General features: G+C 38.1%; 1 protein-coding gene across 2 annotated transcripts in view; it reads right to left on the reverse strand.

Moving 5' to 3' along the window:
* ACER3 (alkaline ceramidase 3) overlaps window positions 1-18624 on the reverse strand; it is a 208853-nt gene that overhangs the window by 55497 nt on the left and 134732 nt on the right. For both annotated transcript variants that reach the window (XM_001377978.4, XM_007490915.3), the window contains exons 5-6: window positions 15590-15671; window positions 11788-11823 (exon numbers count right to left, since the gene is read on the reverse strand). In XM_001377978.4, coding sequence (XP_001378015.1) covers window positions 11788-11823; window positions 15590-15671 — 118 coding nt within the window. The remainder of the gene's footprint in view (window positions 1-11787; window positions 11824-15589; window positions 15672-18624) is intronic.

An 18624-nucleotide genomic window follows, 5' to 3' on the forward strand; every position in this document is an offset into this window, starting at 1 on the left:
TCTTTGAGTACTTGTGACTTTTACATATCATGATCTTCCAAGTTTTTTCTTAAGGGTAAACATTTCCACAGGCTTTGTCATGCTGCTCTGGACATGCTCCAGTTTGTCAATATCCTGCAAAACATGGGCACCTAGACCAGAGCACAAACTTGATATGGTCTGACCTGGCTGGGTAAAGGGAGCTCAGCTACAGCAGTCAGTAAATAGGTCAGCACAGGTAAGTACATAGGAAAGATAAGCTGTTCAACATTACTCCAAAGTAAATGGATTTTCCCTTCAAGGCATCTGTGTTTTAAAAAAAGGTATCTCTCTCATAGTATAACCTGCCCCATTGCAGGTCAACATGAGAAATTAAGTGGGAATTTGGGGGGAATTTTGTGGAAGTCACAGATGACATTGAAGGCCAGAAGATGACACAGAAAAAGTTTAGAAAACTCAGAAATGCATAATATATATATGTGGTATATTGTATGATATCAACATGTCTTATCTTTTGATACCATTAGTAAACAAAACTTTTTACCATTAAAATAAATTAAAAGTTAAAGTTAGGTTGAAGAGAAGGATCACAGGTTAATGGTGGGCACTAGTAGGGAATTTCAAAATCTATTTTAAAAAATAAGTTTTTTATTATATATATATACTTTTCACATTTATTTCATATTTTAAAATTTTCTTTTTCATACAATATTTTTACTTAACAATGACCTACCATATAGCCTATGACCAAACACTTAACCAAAACCTTATAATAAGGTGCTATAAACACCCCATTCCCTAAAGAAAAAGAAAAAAAATTGACTTCTCTGTTATAAAGGGAGGGCTAAAAATTTTTATATAGATTTTCCAGATTTTGGGGGCACCATACCCCTAACCCCCATGATATGGAAGATCCCTTCCTATATTTATTCCTTTGTTCTGCCAATAAACAGCAGCTTAAATTATTATTATTATTATTAACCCTTTCTGTCTTAGTAACAACTCTAAGACAAAAGGTCACAAGAGCTAAGCAACTGGGTTAAGTGATTTGCTCAGGATCACACAGGTAGGAAGTGTCTGAGGTCAGATCTGAAACCAGGTCCTCCTGATTCCAGGTCTGGTGCTCTACTGTGCTACCAAGCTGCTCTTAAATTAGTTTTGATGTAATGGAAAGTGCTATGGACTTAGAATTAGAAGTCTTGGGTTCTAGTCCTGGCCCTCCCCTTGCCCATAACCCATTCTGTGACCTTTGATAATGTTCTCATTTTCTACATCTGTAAAATGAGGGAATTAGCTTAGATGGTTACTAAAGTCTCTTCTTGAGAGGTGGAAATGGTATAGTGGACAACTCTAGCTAGGACTGGAAGCCAATCCTCATCTAATCTCTTGACATTTAGTTTCCGTGTGCCTGTGGCTAGATAATGTAACCTGTCTTGGCCTCATTTCCCTCATCTGTAAAATGAGGAGCCTGGGACAGGTGGCTGCAGAGGTCTTTTCCACATCCAGATCTGTTATTCTATGATCCTAAGCCCTTCTGCTTTCAAGATCAATCCTCTGATTACTATTGCAGCAGATGGCATAATGGGCTTGGATCTGAGACTGTGGCTGGGCAATTCATGTTTCCTGTTCTAAAACTCAGTTTTGTCATCTATATATAAAAAGGAATTCTTTATTCCTTTTCTTTAATTTAATGGGGACCTGGAGGTCCTCTTACCATAGAGATGTGTAGGGATTAACAAGCCTACAGTGACAGGAAGTAGGAACTGGGGAGCCCCCTGCTGGGCCGGCAGCACTTGGGCGGGCTGTCAGTTGCTGACAGTTGCGGGAAGTTGGCTGCTAGGCATGAGTTGGTGGTTGGGGGTTGGTTGCTGGTGATGTAGGTTGGTGATTAGTTGGTGGTTGGGAGAAATATATATATATATATATTCATTCTGCCTTGTGAGCTGAGCTGAAGGGTGATCAGCTGGACTTTAACTACAGTTACTAGTGGCAGTTATAGGTATATACAGGCATTTTTAGGTAGATTGTTAAAAACTGCTAGAAGTTTTCTTTTCTCTGGCTTAAAGGAAAAATATTAATTTACAACTCTACTATATTCCCATTAAAACTTAAAATTATTAAAAGCTGCTCTTATTTTGTTAAAACTCCTATTTTAACCCTTACATGTATATAGATGAGTACATAACCTGGAAATTTTAGAATTTAGTGGATACCTCAAAGGATCTGTAGTTCAATATTTTTCTGACTTATAATCCCGACAAGTGGTGAAATAGTCTCTTCACGAAGATTTTCATTGACAAGGAATTCACCACCTCCTCAGGCAGTCCAATTCACTTATGGCCAGTGCTGTTAAGTTTTCTTAAAATTAACCACAAATCTCTAGAAATCTTACTCCCTTTCTCTAGTTCTGTCCACTGAGGCCAAGCAGTACAATCCTTTTTCCACTGGAAAGTCCTTCAAATACTTGAAAAAAAAAACTATTAATTCTTCCTTAAAAGTCCTTAATTCTCCAGACTACACGGTCCTTGATCTTATTCTCATATGGCATGATCTTAGTTCCTTGTCCACGCTTGCCATTCTCTTCTAAGTGCATTCTAAGGTGTCAATGTTCATTCTAAAATGAGGTCCATAGGATGGAACACAATATTAGAGATGGGCGATTTCCCTAATTCTGGAATCTTCACTTCTATAATACTGCATTAAACTTTTCTGGCTCTCATCAGACTATAGATTCATAAAAAACTTGCAATCCACTAAACTTCTCCAGTTCTTTTCACATGAACTAATGATATTTAGCTATCTTTCTCATCTTGTACCTGTGAAATTTGCCCCTTTAAATCCACAGACAGCATTCACTTTTTCTTCTGTATCTCTTTCTCTATATGTTGGCCTCCTCCATGTGGTCTAAGGAATGCACCATCACTTCCATTTCTCATCTTGCCTTCCCTTTTCCCCTCTATCCACTCCCTAGAGTACAGTACCAGGGGACACTTGGGGACTTCCCTAAGTGAAAATAAGGCTATTTTTTAAACATTAACTTCTGACTTTGAGGAAACATGAAATTAGGCCATGATGCAGTTACTAGGGTAAACTGAAGAGGACTAGGTATCCATATTTAGAAAAGGGATGTAGGTGAAAGAATCAATAAATTTGAGAGTTAGAGGGATCTTGCTGATAATCTAGTACAACCCCTACCCAAACATTAACATACCTAACATATATAGTATATATATATATAAAACATATAATATATATAACACACATATAATATACCTAACATAAAGAATAACATAACACAGCAGTCATCTAATCTATCTTTTGTCTGAAGAGCTCTAGTAAAGGAGAGCCTACCATCTCTAAAGACAATTCCTGGGATATCTTAAATGAATATGAACAAAGATTGTAGCTTTTCTAGTCCTCATTTCCAGAGTGCTCTGATACCCTTTCGTCAGATTTCTGCTTCGTGGTTTGAGCCCTTTAACAAATCACTCTACTTCAGTTGCCCTGTCTGTGAAACAGGAATATGAATTCTTGTACTACCTACTATAAAGGGCTGTTTCATAGGAAAGGACACTGGGAACTATAAGTCCTATGAGTTTTCACTCACAATTTTTTTTTTAAAATATATTTTATTTGATCATTTCCAAGCATTATTCGTTAAAGATCATTTTCTTTTCCTCCCCCCCACCCCCCATAGCCGACACGTAAGTCCACTGGGCATTAGATGTTTTCTTGATTTGAACCCATTGCTTTGTTGATAGTATTTGCATTAGAGTGTTCATTTAGAGTCTATCCTCTGTCATGTCCCCTCAACCTCTGTATTCAGGCAGTTGCTTTTTCTCGGTGTTTCCACTCCCATAGTTTATCCTTTGCTTATGAATGGTGTTTTTTTCTCCTGGATCCCTGCAAGTTGTTCAGGGACATTACGCCGCCACTAATGGAGAAGTCCATTACGTTCGATTATACCACAGTGTATCAGTCTCTGTGTACGATGTTCTCCTGGTTCTGCTCCTCTCGCTCTGCATCACTTCCTGGAGGTTGTTCCAGTCTCCATGGAACTTCTCCACTTTATTATTCCTTTTAGCACAATAGTATTCCATCACCAACATATACCACAATTTGCTCAGCCATTCCCCAATTGATGGGCATCCCCTCGTTTTCCAGTTTTGGGCCACCACAAAGAGCGCAGCTATGAATATTTTTGTACAAGTCTTTTTGTCCATTATCTCTTTGGGGTACAGACCTAGCAGTGCTATGTCTGGGTCAAAGGGTAGATATTCTTTTGTCACCCTTTGGGCATAGTTCCAAATTGCCCTCCAGAATGGTTGGATCAATTCACAACTCCACCAGCAATGAATTAATGTCCCTACTTTGCCACATCCCCTCCAGCATTCATTACTTTCCTTTGCTGTAATGTTAGCCACTCTGCTAGGTGTGAGGTGATACCTCAGAGTTGTTTTGATTTGCATCTCTCTGATTATAAGAGATGTAGAGCACTTCTTCATGTGCTTGTTAATAGTTTTGATTTCTTTATCTGAGAACTGCCTGTCCATTTCCCTTGCCCATTTATCAATTGGAGAATGGCTTGATTTTTTGTACAATTGATTTAGCTCATTATAAATATGAGTAATTAAACCTTTGTCAGAGGTTTCTATGAAGATTTTTTCCCAATTTGTTGTTTCCCTTCTGATTTTAGTTATATTGGTTTTGTTTGTACAAAAGCTTTTTAGTTTGATGTAGTCAAAATTATTTATTTTACATTTTGTGATTCTTTCTATATCTTGCTTGGTTTTAAAGCCTTTCCCCTCCCAAAGGTCTGACATGTATACTATTCTGTGTTTACCCAATTTACTTATGGTTTCCTTCTTTATGTTTAATTCACTCACCCATTTTGAATTTATCTTGGTGTAGGGTGTGAGGTGTTGATCTATTCCTAGTCTCTCCCACACTGTCTTCCAATTTTCCCAGCAGTTTTTATCGAATAGTGGATTTTTGTCCCAAAAGCTGGGATCTTTGGGTTTATCGTATACTGTCTTGCTGAGGTCGCTTTCCCCCAGTCTATTCCACTGATCTTCCTTTCTGTTTCTTAGCCAGTACCAAATTGTTTTGATGACTGCTGCTTTGTAATATAGTTTTAGGTCAGGGACTGCAAGGCCCCCATCGTATGTGTTTTTTTTTCATTATTTCCCTGGATATCCTTGATCTTTTGTTCTTCCAAATGAACTTTGTTATGGTTTTTTCTAAATCAGTGAAGAAGTATTTTGGTAGTTCAATGGGTATGGCACTAAATAGATAAATAAGTTTGGGTAGGATGGTCATTTTTATTATATTGGCTCGTCCTATCCATGAGCAGTTAATTTTTTTCCATTTTGTTCAGGTCTAGTTTTAGTTGTGTGGCGAGTGTTTTGTAGTTGTGTTCATATAGTTCCTGTGTTTGTCTCGGGAGATAGATTCCTAGGTATTTTATTTTGTCTAAGGTGATTTTGAATGGGATTTCTCTTTCTAGTTCTTGCTGCTGAGCTGTGTTGGAGACATATAGAAAAGCTGATGATTTATGTGGGTTTATTTTGTATCCTGCAACTTTGCTAAAGTTGTTGATTATTTCAATTAGCTTTTTGGTTGAATCTCTAGGATTCTTTAAGTAGACCATCATGTCATCCGCAAAGAGTGATAACTTGGTCTCCTCCTTGCCTATTTTGATGCCTTCAATTCCTTTATCTTCTCTAATTGCTACTGCTAGTGTTTCTAGTACAATGTCAAATAGTAGAGGTGATAATGGGCATCCTTGTTTCACTCCTGATCTTATTGGGAATGCATCTAGTTTATCCCCATTGCAGATGATATTAGCTGTTGGTTTTAGATATATACTGTTTATTATTTTTAGGAATGACCCTTCTATTCCTATGCTTTCTAGTGTTTTTAATAGGAATGGGTGTTGTATTTTATCAAAGGCTTTTTCTGCATCTATTGAGATAATCATGTGGTTCTTGCTAGTTTGCTTGTTGATGTGGTCAATTATGTGGATGGTTTTCCTAATGTTGAACCAGCCCTGCATCCCTGTTATAAATCCTACTTGATCATGGTGAATGATCCTTCTGATCACTTGCTGGAGTCTTTTTGCTAGTATCCTATTTAAGATTTTTGCATCTATATTCATTAGGGAGATTGGCCTATAGTTTTCTTTCTCTGTTTTTGACCTGCCTGGTTTTGGAATCAGTACCATGTTTGTGTCGTAAAAGGAGTTTGGTAGAACTCCCTCTTTGCTTATTATGTCAAATAGTTTGTATAGTATTGGGATTAACTGTTCTCTGAATGTTTGATAGAATTCACAGGTGAATCCATCAGGCCCTGGGGATTTTTTCTTAGGAAGTTCTTTGATGGCTTGATGGATTTCAATTTCTGATATGGGATTATTTAAGAATTCTATTTCCTCTTCTGTTAGTCTAGGCAGTTTGTATTTTTGTATATATTCATCCATTTCTCCTAAATTGGTGTATTTATTGCCATATAATTGGGCAAAGTAATTTCTAATGATTGCCTTAATTTCCTCCTCATTGGAGGTGCTGTCCCCCTTTTCATCTTTAATGCTGTGAATTTGCTTTTCTTCCTTCCTTTTTTTAATTAGATTGACCAGTACTTTGTCTATTTTGTTTGTTTTTTCAAAGTACCAGCTTCTTGTCTTATTTATTAAATCAATAGTTCTATCACTTTCGATTTTATTAATTTCTCCCTTAATTTTTAGGATTTCTAATTTGGTTTTCTGCTGGGGGTTTTTAATTTGATCGCTTTCGAGTTTTTTCAATTGCATTTCCAATTGATTGATCTCTGCTCTCCCTTGTTTGTTAATATAAGCTTTCAGGGATATGAATTTGCCTCTGATTATCGCTTTGGCTGCATCCCAAAAGGTTTGAAAGGATGTTTCGCCATTGTCATTTTCCTCGATGAAATTATTAATTGTTTCTATGATTTCTTCTTTAACTAAACGGTTTTGGAGTATCATATTGTTTAATTTCCAATTGGTTTTAGATTTGGTTTTCCATGTACCATTACTAATCATTATTTTCATTGCCTTGTGATCTGAGAAGGCTGCATTCATTATTTCTGCTTTTTTGCATTTGTGTGCTATGTTTCTGTGACCTAATGTATGGTCAATTTTTGTGAATGTGCCATGTGGTGCTGAGAAGAAGGTGTATTCCTTTTTATCCCTATTTATTTTTCTCCATATGTCTATTAATTCTAATTTTTCTAAGATTTCATTCACTTCTTTTAACCCCTTTCTTATTTATTTTTTGATTTGATTTATCTAAATTTGATAATGGTTGGTTTAAGTCTCCCACTAGTATGGTTTTATTGTCTATTTCTTCCTTCAATTCGCCTAGTTTCTCCATTAGAAATTTGGGTGCTATATTATTTGGTGCATACATGTTGATTAATGATATTTCCTCATTGTCTATAGTCCCTTTTAACAAAATATAATTACCTTCCCTATCCCTTTTGATCAGGTCTATTTTTGCATTGGCTTTATCAGATATCATGATTACCACTCCTGCCTTCTTTCTATCAGTTGAGGCCCAGAAGGTCTTACTCCATCCTTTAATTCTGACCTTGTGGGTGTCAACCCGCCTCATGTGTGTTTCTTGAAGACAACATATGGTAGGGTTTTGGATTCTAATCCATTCTGCTATTCGTCTACGTTTTATGGGTGAGTTCATCCCATTCACGTTCAAAGTTATGACTGTCACTTGTGGACTCCCTGGCATTTTGATTGCCTTCCCTAATTCTAACCTTTTCTTCTTCGGCTCTACCTTTTAGTCCAGTGATTTACTTTGAATCAGTGCCCCTTGTCCCCTCCCTTGATGTTTCCCTTTTTAGTGCCTCCCTTTTTCTTCCCTCCCCCTCCCCCCTCTCTTTCCCTCCCTTTTTGTTCTCCCTCTCCCCCTCCCCCCCTTGGTTTTCCCTTCTCCTTACCCTTGTTGGGTAAGATAGAATTCAAGATCCCAATGGATCTGGATGTTTTTCCCTCTCAAAGTTGATTTCCCTGAGATTGAGGTTTAAGTAAACCCCCCCCTCTCTTCCTCTCCTTCTTATAGGAGTTTTCTTCCCCTCCCCTTCCCATGTGAATCTTTGTGTGAGAACCATTATTCTATTTGGTCTTTCTTTACCCCCTATTTATACATTACATTTTCCCCACATGTTAGTATACATAGATTGATATAAATGTAGTCTTATAGAAGAGAGTTTGAGTAAAAGAAGAAGATAACATTTTTCCCCTTTCCTTAATATTTACCTTTTCAGGTATTCCTTGCTCTTTGATTTTCGGTATCAAACTTTCCACAGAGCTCTGGTCTTTTCTTTGCAAAAAGTTGGAAGTCTTCTATTTTGTTGAATGCCCATACTTTCCCTTGGAAGTATATAGTCAGTTTTGCTGGGTAGCTGATTCTTGGTTGGAGACCCAGCTCTCTTGCCTTTCTGAAGATCATGTTCCATGCCTTACGATCATTCAGAGTAGAACTTGCAAGGTCTTGTGTGACCCTGATTGGTATTCCTTTATATCTAAATTGTCTTTTTCTGGCTTCCTGTAGGATTTTTTCTTTTGTTTGATAGCTTTGGAATTTGGCAATTACATTCCTGGGAGTTGTCTTTTGGGGGTTTAGTGTAGAAGGTATTCTGTGAGCTCTGTCAGTGGCTGTACTGCCCCCTTGTTCTAGAATCTCTGGGCAATTTTCTTTGATTATATCTTGTATCACCATGTCCAGTTTGGTGTTTATTTCTGGCTTTTCTGGGAGTCCAATTATTCTTAAATTTTCTCTTCTCCCTCTATTTTCCAGATCTATCACCTTGTCGGTGAGATATTTTATGTTCTCTTCTAATTTCTTGGTGTTTTGGCTTTGCTTTATTAGTTCTTGCTTTAAAGCCTGGTTTTCTTTTACAGTTTGGTCAAACTGGTTTTGTAGATGCATGAATTTCTTTTGCATTATTTCCCACTTTTCCTCCCAGAGGGCTTCCATCTTTTTGATCATTTCTGATTCAAATTCTTCATGGGTTTGTGGAGAGTTTCTATTTCCTTTGGAAGATTTTGGAGAATTTTCTTGTTTATCTTCTTCTATCTGCTCTGTATTTTGTATTTTGGCTCCATAGAATGTGTCCAAAGTCGCCCCTTTCTTCTTATTTTTCTTGGTATTTTGGGGCTTCTGTGCTTCTGTGGAGTTTGTCATCTCTGAATGTGGAGGATTAGCTTTTCTTATCTCTGTCTGGTGATCAGAGGCTTTAGTCCTGGGCAGATGTTGGTTCTAAGAGCTTTCCCTGGGTTAAACTGAATATGCCTCACTGGAACTGGAATGGAAGGGTCAGACCACGAGGCCACACTCTCCCCCCAGCTCGCTTTCAGGAAGTTGCCTTCAGAATCGCTGGCCGTGAGGCTGTTTCGTCGGCCTGGCCTGCGGGGGGATGGGCTGCCGCTTCCCCAAGCTCCGAGAGCACAGACTTTCACTGAGACTTGGATAGCAGGATCCAGCCCGTGAGGCTGTCTTGCCCGCCCTGAGGGTTGCTGTTGTTTAGACCAGCTCTCTGCAGCGGAAGCCCCAGGCAGTAACTTTCTACCCTGAGGGTTGTTGTTCCGAGGACCCTGCTCTCTGAGCCCGGCTGGGCTGCGGCTTCCGGGAGCCTTGGACTCTGCGCTCCTACCCCTGAGGTCCGAGGGATCTCGGGTTCTGGCTTTTGAGGGGAGCCGTACCTTTTGAACAGGGTCCAGGTCCAGGAGGAGGGTTCCCAGGGTCTGTGCTGTTGATCGTTTTGAATTTCGGCGCTTTAGGAGCTTATAGTTTGAGATCTGTCGGGAAGGGTTTTCCGGAGATCTGAGCTTTAGCTTTCTCTAAGCCGCCATCTTAACCGGAAGCCGTTTTCACTCACAATTAACATGAGTAAATAAAGGTAAAATCAAGGGACATGAACCAGTCAAATAGCAAAGGTGAGGAAAAACAGATGGTCCCTTTGAATTTTATCCTAATATTCATAAGACATTAACCATCAGAGGTCTTTGAGGTCTTTAGGGAGATTCTTTATGGAGACTTAAGTGACAAGCTATGAAAAGGGAGAAGACTTAAGATGGTTTGCCACTTGCACTGGTAGGAGTATTACAACTTGATCACTAATTCATGTAAAAATCTGGAAAATATATTCATAAAAAGTTTATATTCCTGATTACTTTCTCAGTGATTAAAAGGTACTATGCTGGTAGGACCAATACAAATAAAAAGATGAACAGATAAATAGAACTGTATTTCACTTTAAGAAACCCAATACATGAAAAGTTCAAGCTTTCAGAACAAAAAAGAGAGAAAGGAACTTTTTAAACTTTTAATGGATTCACTGCAATATTCCTTTGCCCAGCATGTTCTCCCTGTGTCCTCACAATAAAATTTCATTTTTACAAGAGCATTTTCATCATTATGCTGCTGCTGCTGATTATGATCCAGAACATAAGCAATAAACGTTGAAGCCTTTTCTAGGACCAGGCACATTCTAAGCACTGGAGATACAAAAGGAGGCAAAAACAGTTTCACCCTCTTCCCCCCCCCCCAAGGAGCTCACATTTTAATGGAGGAGACTACATGTAACTATGTGCTACCAAGATAGATCTAGGGTCAACTGGAGGTAATCTCTGGAGAGGTATTAGCAGTGGGAAGACATGTTGTGAAGATAGAAATGGCAAGACTTGGCAACAGATTAGATATGTGGGGTGAGTAAAGACAGAAGTCACAGGTGATACCAAATTGTGAGTATACTTATTTATTGTCAACATGGAATCTAGAAACCCCAAACTTGTAGCCTAGTAAGATCTGATGAACCCCAAGTTTTAGAACTAGATTGTAAATTGGCGACCCCAAAGTTTGTACTTGTTCCTTGTTCCTGTGAGACTCCACCCTGAAGGGAATCTCAGGCTAGCAGTTTCAGACTGAATAACAGACCCTATTGTATTAAATACCCTTTCCCAGGAAGACCCACACCTGGGCAGGGACCACCCTTTTAGTATCAATCATTGTAAGCAGCCCCTTGATTCTTTCCCCAAGCTTGATTATATTATCAGTATAGTTTGAACACTCTCATTTTCTTTGTAGCTATAGTGATGTCAATCACCTTTCCCTGCCCCTGGATTTCCCCCCAATATATAGGTATATAGGTTGCCCAAATTCTTTTGTTCCTTGGAGTTGTCTATCTAGCCTGGTTGGCTCTCCCAGGGGTCAGTGTCCAGAGCATCCAGAGTTCAATCTTCAGACTCTGTGTGGTTGTTAGCACACAGCTCTGTGTAGAGGCCTACTATCACACTGAACCCCTTTTCCTTGATTAAAGAATGATTTTCCAACTATTTAATAGTTCCGTGTCTTTTCCAAGTCAACAAAATACATACTCAGTGTGCTTATAAATATGTATATCACATAAACATATACATATACATATGAAAAAATATATATATACAGACATGTGGATATAGGTATATAAATGGAGATTAGAAGTCCCTTAGAATTTCCCAAAATTCCCTTTTCCTGTGTCCCTGCATTTTGCATGATTGTATTTAAGTGGTTATAATTCCTCTCTCTTCCTCTCTTGGACCTGGGACTGGGCTGAAGTCAGGCAGTTCTTTTATGCTAGTTATTATTAATAAAACTTTATAAAATATAATATTTAGTTATTGATTATTAATATCAAAACCCACATAGGCATAAGTATATACAGACATAAATGACTGAAAAAGATAATTCAGGCTATTAAATTAAATAATCAAGTACTAGAAGGGAAGAAAAGACTTACCTGGTGAAATATGGGCTCTTTAACTTTTAGGTAAACCTGCAAAGGGTTAAAAGAAACATGTTTCAATGTAGCCCATCATAAAAGGCTCCATTAGTCAACCATCATGTACAAGCCACACCATATCTATCTGACAGACACTATTTCTCAGTCCTGACTTTATTTCCTCTGGGAATAATCCAGACCAGCTGAAAAATCCAGAGCAATAGAAAGAACACTGATCTGTGGGTCAAAGGATCTGAATTTGAGTTTGAGTTCCATGATTTAATGTATGACCTTGTTGACGAGAAATCTGGATGACTCAGTTTACCTCTGCCCTTTGAGAAACCTCAGAACCAAGCACCCCTGTTTTTTGGTTGAAGTCTGGACTTTGGAGCTGTTTGAGAACCCTTAGTGTAGGTGGGATTTGTGGACATAGCTAATGTTAAATGCCTTTTATTTGTTTTAGAGGCTTCTCTTATTGTGTTAAGTCTCCTCTCAGGAGCTCAGCTCCTGAGTTTGACCCTTGCTTTTGATGGGTTATAGCTGACCTCTAGGTGATACCCCTGAGGCTGGCTGCAAAGAGGTGATTTGTCTCAGAAGGCTTGCCATAGCAAATTCTCCAGAGGATATAAGAGACCCCCCAAGTTCCATCTCTTCAGAGTTGGCAATTAGCGCAGTGTTTTCTCCTAGAGCAGAGCTGGCATCGGAGCTGGCATTTAGTGTGATGCCTTCTCCCAGGGATATGGTTCCCAGAGTCCCCAGAGTGCAGGCCCTGTGTGGTATGTGGTGCTGGACTCTGAGTGGTGGCCAATGTTGAACCCTATCCCTTTTCCTGATTAAAGACTTAGGTTTTTCTGACTACTTTGGTAGTTCTGTGTTATTTCTAAGTTAACAACCTTAATAAGGAAGGCACTTCCATTCATTGTGGCCTGGTTTATCAGCTCTCCAATAAGGGAGAAAGACTATTTTGCTTTCTCTTGAATCAGAGAAAGGCTGGGAGTCTAGCAACCAGAGATTTAGCTCTTGTCTTGTCATTAACTAGCTGTATGATCTTAATTTTTTTTTTAATTTTCTGGGTCTATTTTCTTCATTTTAAAATAAAGAGGTTGGACTAGATATGACATTTTAGCTCTAAACTGATGATTTTGAGAAACTTGGTTCAATATATTTTGTTTCAAATATAAAGGCTGTCTTAATACTACTTTTGAAAACTGATAAAATCATTCAAGACAATTCATACACAGTAAATCCAATCACGGTAAATCTGATTCATACATGGTCTTAAGATACCTTGCCATCTTGGTCATTGTTATTTGGGTAAGCTCCAGTTTATCATTCTCCCTTCTAAAATGTTACCCCAAACTAAAGTTAATGAGGTCTTATTCTGGACAGTGTGTGACCAGCAGTAGGACTATTGTTTACTTCTTTCTGGACAGTAGGGTCCTATCCATGTAGTCTAAATGTATGTTACCTTTTTGGAGCTGTGATAGCACACAGTTGGCTCACACAGAACCTAAAGTGCTAAAACTTTCTGATTCAAGTGCTTTCTGGCACTCAGTACAACATGGATCCTTCCCAAATGCATTCTAAGAAAAGAAGTAGTATCTTTAGGAAAAGTTCTATCTTTTTTGTAGGATGTCAAACTGTAGTTGCTACAAATTCTCTATTTCTGGAGGAAATTAGGCAATGTAAATGTTCATACAATACTTCCTATCTGTTTGAATTATTATTTTTTTCCTTAAGCCTGAGGGGAAACTATTAAAGAATGAGGGGTGATGAGTGTTGAGGATCATCCTTCCTTTCCTCTCAGAGTCTGGTTTTGATGGTTGCCCTTTTTTCAGTTTCCTGAAGTGAGAAGAGAGCACATGCTCTTTAAAAAAAAAAAACAAAAAAAACCTTACTTTCCATCTTAGAATCAATAGTGTGTATTGGTTCCACAGCAGAAGAGCAGTAAGGGCTAGGCAATGGGGGTTAAGTGACTTGCCCAGGGTCACACAGCTTGGAAGTGCCAGAGGTCAGATTTTAACCCAGGATCTCCCATCTTTAGGACTGGCTTTCAGTCTATTGAGCCACTCAGCTGCCCCCGACATACTTTCTTTTATGCAAGTCATCTAGTTCAATTCATGCCTGAAAAAAGTATCTCTATAACCCACACAAGAGTCATCCAGCCTTTGCTCAAAGATCTCCAATACAGAGAACCTACTATCTTCTTAGACACTTCTAGATAGCTCAAAAAAGTAGCAGATTTTTCTTTTTCTTGAATCTAAATGCACCTTTGCAGCTTCTACTCACTGTTTCTAGTTCTGATTTCTTGGGATAAGCTGTGCAGGTCTAATCACTTTCATAAGAAAAGACCTTTCATCACTCCAAGGCAGCTATCACATCTTTTTAAAATTCTTCTACCATCTTGATTGCCTCCTCTGGAGACTGTAATTTAGTAAAGTCTTTCCTAAAATGTGCCACCCATAATGGAAAACAATACTCCAAATGTGGTCTGGAAGGAGGGAAGATTTATTTATTATGTGCCAGGCAGTGTGCTAAGCACTTTACAAGTATTATCTCATTTTATCTTCACAATAAAACTTTGAGGTAGATGTGATTAATATCCTCATTTTACAGGTAAGAAAATGGTGGCAAATAGGTTAACTGATTTGCCCTGAGTCTCATAGCTAATAAATATCTGAGCCCTGATGAATTCAAATTTTCCTGACTCTGGGCCTTGTGTTCATCCATTGTGCCACCAAACTGTGTCATAATCATAAATACTGTATCTGTTGAAATGGTCCAAGATCACATTATCTTTTTTAGTTGTCACATCATACTCCCAAACCATATTGAGTTTGTAGTTTGTTAAAACTCCTAAGATGAGATACCCATTGGCTGGGGAATGACTAAAGAAATTGTGGCAAATGACTATAATGAAATAATATTGTACTATAAGAACATGATGAATAATATGGAGAAATATGGAAAGGCTTAAAATAGTTCTGTAAAGTAAGAAGAGCCAGGAAGACAATGCACACAATGATTAAAACAATGTAAATGGAAGAACAATAACCACAAACAATTGAAATATGCAAATAAGAAAATCAAATATTAAAAATTAAAAAGAATCAGCTTGGCACTAAAAAAAGAGACTTAAGAAATCTCTCCTAGGTTCTCTACAGGGATGGGGTGGGGGAAGGGATTCATAGATCTGAAATATTGCATTATTCTTTTCTAATATGCTGATTAGTTTTGCTTATTTTTTCTTTTTCCTTTTTAAAAATTTTAATTCTTTGTCATAAGGAATGGCTCTCTGAAAGGGGGAAAAGAGAGGAATAGAGAGAGACACTTAGGTGATGTAAAAATAACAAACTCTAGTGACTCTATCTTGATTTTTATCTCTCTTACGTAAGGGGTTGAATGTGAGTTCTAAGATTTCTTCCAGCTTTAAATCCTATGATAATAGGTTTCCAACTAGTATTTGAACCTAAGTCCTTCAATTCCAAATACAATGCTCTTTCCCCTAGTCTATAAAATTTAAGATGGTTTCCTTTTCCCGATACCAGAGATTTACTTTCACTCTCCTTCCTTTAATAATAGAAAACTGAAATGCTTTTGTAAGATATTTAATTTGAAGCAAGAACTGACATATGCATAGGAAATAACTTGTCTGGCCATAATCTCTCTAAGCTGGGTCTCTATCTTCGATCAAAGAGATGTGTTGTTGTTGACCAAGTAGAAGTCAAAATTTAGGAGATGACAATGTGCCAAGCCTAACTGGCAAGAAAATCACTCATTCACATACACAGAGTTCCGTAGAAAACAAAACAGGACTTACTGTGGTTACTATTAAGCTGAATAGCACCAATATAAAAATCAGGTGGTAATTGACTGTGTTCTTGGCCTTGAAACTTTCAAACCTAAAACAGAAAAGAGACATACTTCAAAAACCAGACTCATCAAAACAAAGTGTCTTTTCATACTGCATCCTACATATGATTCGTGGTTATGAAGGAATAGCTCTTTGGGAAATGACTTCACAGCTTTCAAAGAAACTGGGCTTGAAATCATTGATAAGATACACTGGGAAGTACATTGGGTTAAAAGTCAATCAAGGAAGCAGGGAACTGAGCCATGGGGGCAGAACGGCAGCAGTTGTCTGCAACCTCTATGAGGCCTTTGGCCTCTCCTTTCCTCTCCATAAGCTCTGGGGACAGGAAGCAAAAAGGAAACCCAGAGCTTTGGGAGGTGCCATCAATGAGCCCTGGAACTGTTTGTGACCGTGGAACCTAGTGTTAGCAAGGGGGAGGGCGGAACGAGGGAAGATCCTTGTGTATAAGAGCCCTTTGTGTAGCCCACAAGTATCTAATATCTGGGTGTCTGCATGTGGATTCTCCTGTGGTAGGTATGTTCCTGCTGCCATGCTGTATTGGGCAGAAATGACTGTGACATAAGGTCAGTAAGAATACTTATATTAAATGAAAAGGTATTATTATTCCCATTTTACAGGTAACTTTATAGGGGAAATTGAGGCTGAGAGATGTTAAGTACCTTACACAGGGTCATATAACTGATAAATACATCCATCTATTTTCTATTCACACCTGTCACCCGAACTATTGCAATAGCTTTTTAATTGGCCTTCCTTCCTTCCTTCCTTCCTTCCTTCCTTCCTTCCTTCCTTCCTTCCTTCCTTTTTAAAAAAAACTCTTACCTTCCTCTTGGAATCAATACTGTGTATTGTCTCCAAGGCAGAAGAGTGGTAAGGGCTAGGCCATGGGGGTCAAGTGACTTGCCCAGGGTCATACAGCTGAAGTGTCTGAGGGTTGATTTGAACCCAGGACCTCCCGCCTCTAGGCCTGGCTCTCTATCCACTGAGCTACCCAGCTGCCCCCTCTAATTGGCCTTTCTGGATTAAGTCTCTCTGTACTTTAATCCATTCTTAACATAAAAAGTAATTTTTTTAAACACAGGTATATTTATGTCCTTCCCTTACTCAATGAACTCTAATGACTCCCTATTGTATCTAGGGGAAAATACAAAGTCTATTTGGCTTTTAAAGGCCTTCACATTCTTCTCTTTATATTTTTTCACTTAATTCACATAATATTCTCTTTCCACATTTCTTGCATTCTACAGTTCAACTAAATTGGGTTTCTTACTATTCCTCACACATGACACATCATTTCCCACCTCTATGCCTTTGTTCTGTCCATCCCCCATGTGCTTTACCTCTATACTTCTGACTCTGAATCCCTGGTTTCCTTTAAAACTAAGATCAAGCTCCACTTCTATATGACGTCTTTCTTTAATGCCTTTCCTGATAAAAATTACCTCATATTTATTTTATATATGTAGGAAAGTTGGTCTGATTTGAAAACACTCCAGAAAACTGAGTCTCCAGTTATGGTTTAAAACAAAAGAAAAAACAAATTGCTAGTTTTTCCATAATTTTAGGGCAACGAGAATCCCAGATGGAGAATTTCAAGTTCCTAAATGAGGGAAACTGTTTCATTCTTTGTATTCCCAGAGCCGAGACAGTACCTAGTAGGGAGTAGGTGGTTAATACATACTCATTAATTAGGCTTGAAGCATGCTTGGGCACTGTCCACTATGCCATCCTCTTCTCTGACATTTGCTATGTAACTTATGGGCAAGGTCACAACTGCTATGAGTCTCAGATAAAGTTAAGATTGCTATAGAAGGATGGCAGAGAGTATTTCCATGCCCAGAAAACAATAAATGGCATGTTTTGGGAAAAGGTAAAAGAGGAGCATGGGGGAAGGCTGCCATTACTGATAGAAAAACTAGTGGGAATTCAAGATTTAGCTGCAGACTGGAGCATAATTTTCCCCTCTCCGTCTCCATTATTTCCATCTTGAAGTTTGGCAGTATCACCTGCAAATAAGCTTCTTCCATACCTTTTAAAGAAAGGCAGTCTTGGATCTAAAGCCAGGAGATTTTAACTCAAATTCTAGCTCTAGTATTTTTTTTTACAAGACTTGTTTTTATTTTTATTATTTTTTAAAAAATTTTCCTTATTTTATTCCAGGAACAAATGTACACATAAGTATTCTTATGGTTACATGATTCATGTTGTCTTCCTCCTCTCTTCCCTCTCCCCTCCCAGAGTCAACAAGCAATTCCATTGGGTTATACATGTATTATCACTTAAAACCTATTTCCATATTATTCATTTTTGTAATAATCTTTTAAGACCAAAACCCCAAATCACGTACCCATATAAAAAGTAATAAATCATGTTTTCTTCTGCATTTTTATTCCAACAGTTCTTTCTCTAGAGGTGGATAGCATTCCTTTTCATAAGTCTCTCAGATTTGTCCTGGATTGTTGCAGAGCTGAGAGTAACTAAAATCTATCACATTTGATCATTCCACAATATTTTTTTTTTCATTAAAAATATTGCATTTTCTGTGTACAATGCTTTCCTGGTTCTGCTTATTTCACTCCGCATCAGTTCATGGAGGTCTTTCTGGCGTTTTCTGAGTTCATCCTGTTCATCATTCCTTACAGCACAATAGTATTCCATCACTATCATAGGCTACAATTGTTCAGCCATTCCCCAATCAAGGGACAATTCCTCAGTTTCCAATTATTTGCCACTACAGGAAGTGCATATAGCTCCAGTATTTAGTGATGGTACGAGAATGGGTAAGTCACTTAATTATTTCCTCATCAGTAAAACAAAAAAAGGGCAGGGATAATAATGCCTGCATGATATACTTCAGCAGGTCATTGTGCCCAAAGCACTTTATAAGCCATAAAGTGCTATATAAGTTGTATTTTTTGTTACTACTATATAAGAAATAATGAGCTACTGTATTAATTCATTGTAATTATATAATATTACAT

The sequence above is a fragment of the Monodelphis domestica genome, chromosome 4 (assembly GCF_027887165.1).
Source record: "Monodelphis domestica isolate mMonDom1 chromosome 4, mMonDom1.pri, whole genome shotgun sequence".
In the NCBI taxonomy this organism is placed as follows: Eukaryota; Metazoa; Chordata; class Mammalia; order Didelphimorphia; family Didelphidae; genus Monodelphis; species Monodelphis domestica.